This window comes from Austrofundulus limnaeus, unplaced genomic scaffold (genome assembly GCF_001266775.1).
Source record: "Austrofundulus limnaeus strain Quisiro unplaced genomic scaffold, Austrofundulus_limnaeus-1.0 Scaffold238, whole genome shotgun sequence".
NCBI classification, from domain to species: domain Eukaryota; kingdom Metazoa; phylum Chordata; class Actinopteri; order Cyprinodontiformes; family Rivulidae; genus Austrofundulus; species Austrofundulus limnaeus.
Window position 1 is genome coordinate 281,270 of NW_013952640.1, and position 1,537 is coordinate 282,806.

Sequence of the window (1,537 nt, forward strand, 5' to 3'; positions counted from 1 at the left end):
CAACACATATCGTGAGCGTGAGACTAAAGAGGTTGATCATAATGTTATTGTTATATAGACTAAAACTGCCATAACGCCAAACTTCTAATTTCACATTCAATGGCATGCATTACTTCAATGAGAAACAATATTTTATTTTTTCTATTTATAATTCATCAGAATAATAGTTTGTATGTAAGTCACATTTTTGTGTAAAAATATCATTGACTGCGATGACGTTATGATAGTCCCCAAATAAAATCCAGTTTTTCTCAACGCGCCCTCTGTATTTGACATGGTTTGGCTCCCCCTAGAGGTGCGGTGGATCACTGCAGTCAGGTTTACCAGTGGGGGGGGGGGACTGCATAAATGACCTCAAGTAAATTTCTAAACATTGACATTTTCACTAAAACAATAAAATGATAGTTTTAAAATCACACCCACGTATAGAGCATGTTTTGTTGCCATGTAAAGCCTTTTCCTATTTCCTGTATACCAACTGGCCGATGACATCATTTCAGTCAGGGTATGCGGGCAGCAGGAGGAGCAGGACGTCAGTCGGTTGTTGGAGTTAACCGTCCGCTAAATACAAGTTCTTATACCGGAGAAAGACCGTGTTTAATCTAGGATTTTAGTCTGTAGACAACTATTAGAGGCACAAATTAGCCAAATTAAAGCGGCCATGGAGATGAAAAAACAAAACTCGGTGAGAAAACACAACAGCTCATACTTGTGTCGCTAATTGTGTAGCTAGCTAGATAACGCTACGCTGCCCGGTAGTTTTACAGTAATTACGTTACTTTTGTGAGATTGGACTATAAAACATAAAGGCAGCCGTTATGAACATGTTTGGTCAATTTATCGGCTTCAAGCTCACGAAAGTGACTCAACGTGCTATTTTCTTAAATGTGCTAATTCTTAAAGTTACTTTTGTTGATTTTGTTTACTTTTTAAAACTTTGATTGTGCTTTTTGGTCCAAAATGGACATTGTTGTTCCAGATGGTAAGCAACAGAGCTATCATTTTTAGCTAGCTCTACGTTGATCCGGTTAACACTAGAAACGAGTTTTGACAGTACACTTCTGTGCTAAACTTTAGCTAACACTACATAAAATTGATTTAACTTTGTCCGGGATCTTTGTTATGTTACTGCAGGTGCAGCAATGTTGTTTCAAAGAAAAAGAAAAAAATGTGTTTATTGTTTGAAAAGGTTAATAATTAAACATTTAGTCTCTTTGCTTTGTGCCTTTCTTGCCAGACAAAGAAAGCGTTTTCATTCCTTTTTGCTTTTGACCTGGTGTAATCAAATCCCTCCAAGATATAGATTTAAATACTGTATGTGTTGAATTAACAGATCAAAGGGTTTTTAATTAAATAGCAACAACTTTATAATTAATAACCAGGGGAAAGCATGCCCACATTACAAAAACTGCTGAAAAATACTCTTTAATTTTGTTGTCTACTATAAACTAGTATTGTAAAGCTCTCTCAACCTGGGGGGAATATATATATATATATGTGTATGTATGTATGTATGTATGTATGTATGTATGTATAT

The 1,537-nt window shown here is 35.6% G+C and overlaps 1 protein-coding gene across 1 annotated transcript in view; it reads left to right on the forward strand.

The window, feature by feature from the left end:
- The first annotated feature begins 528 nt into the window (after nucleotides 1–528).
- LOC106525707 (protein boule-like) overlaps nucleotides 529–1,537 on the forward strand; it is a 17,406-nt gene continuing 16,397 nt past the window's right edge. Inside the window, exon 1 of the mRNA XM_014020030.1 lies at nucleotides 529–685. Within this exon, the coding sequence (XP_013875484.1) occupies nucleotides 662–685 (24 nt within the window). The 5' untranslated portion in view covers nucleotides 529–661. The remainder of the gene's footprint in view (nucleotides 686–1,537) is intronic.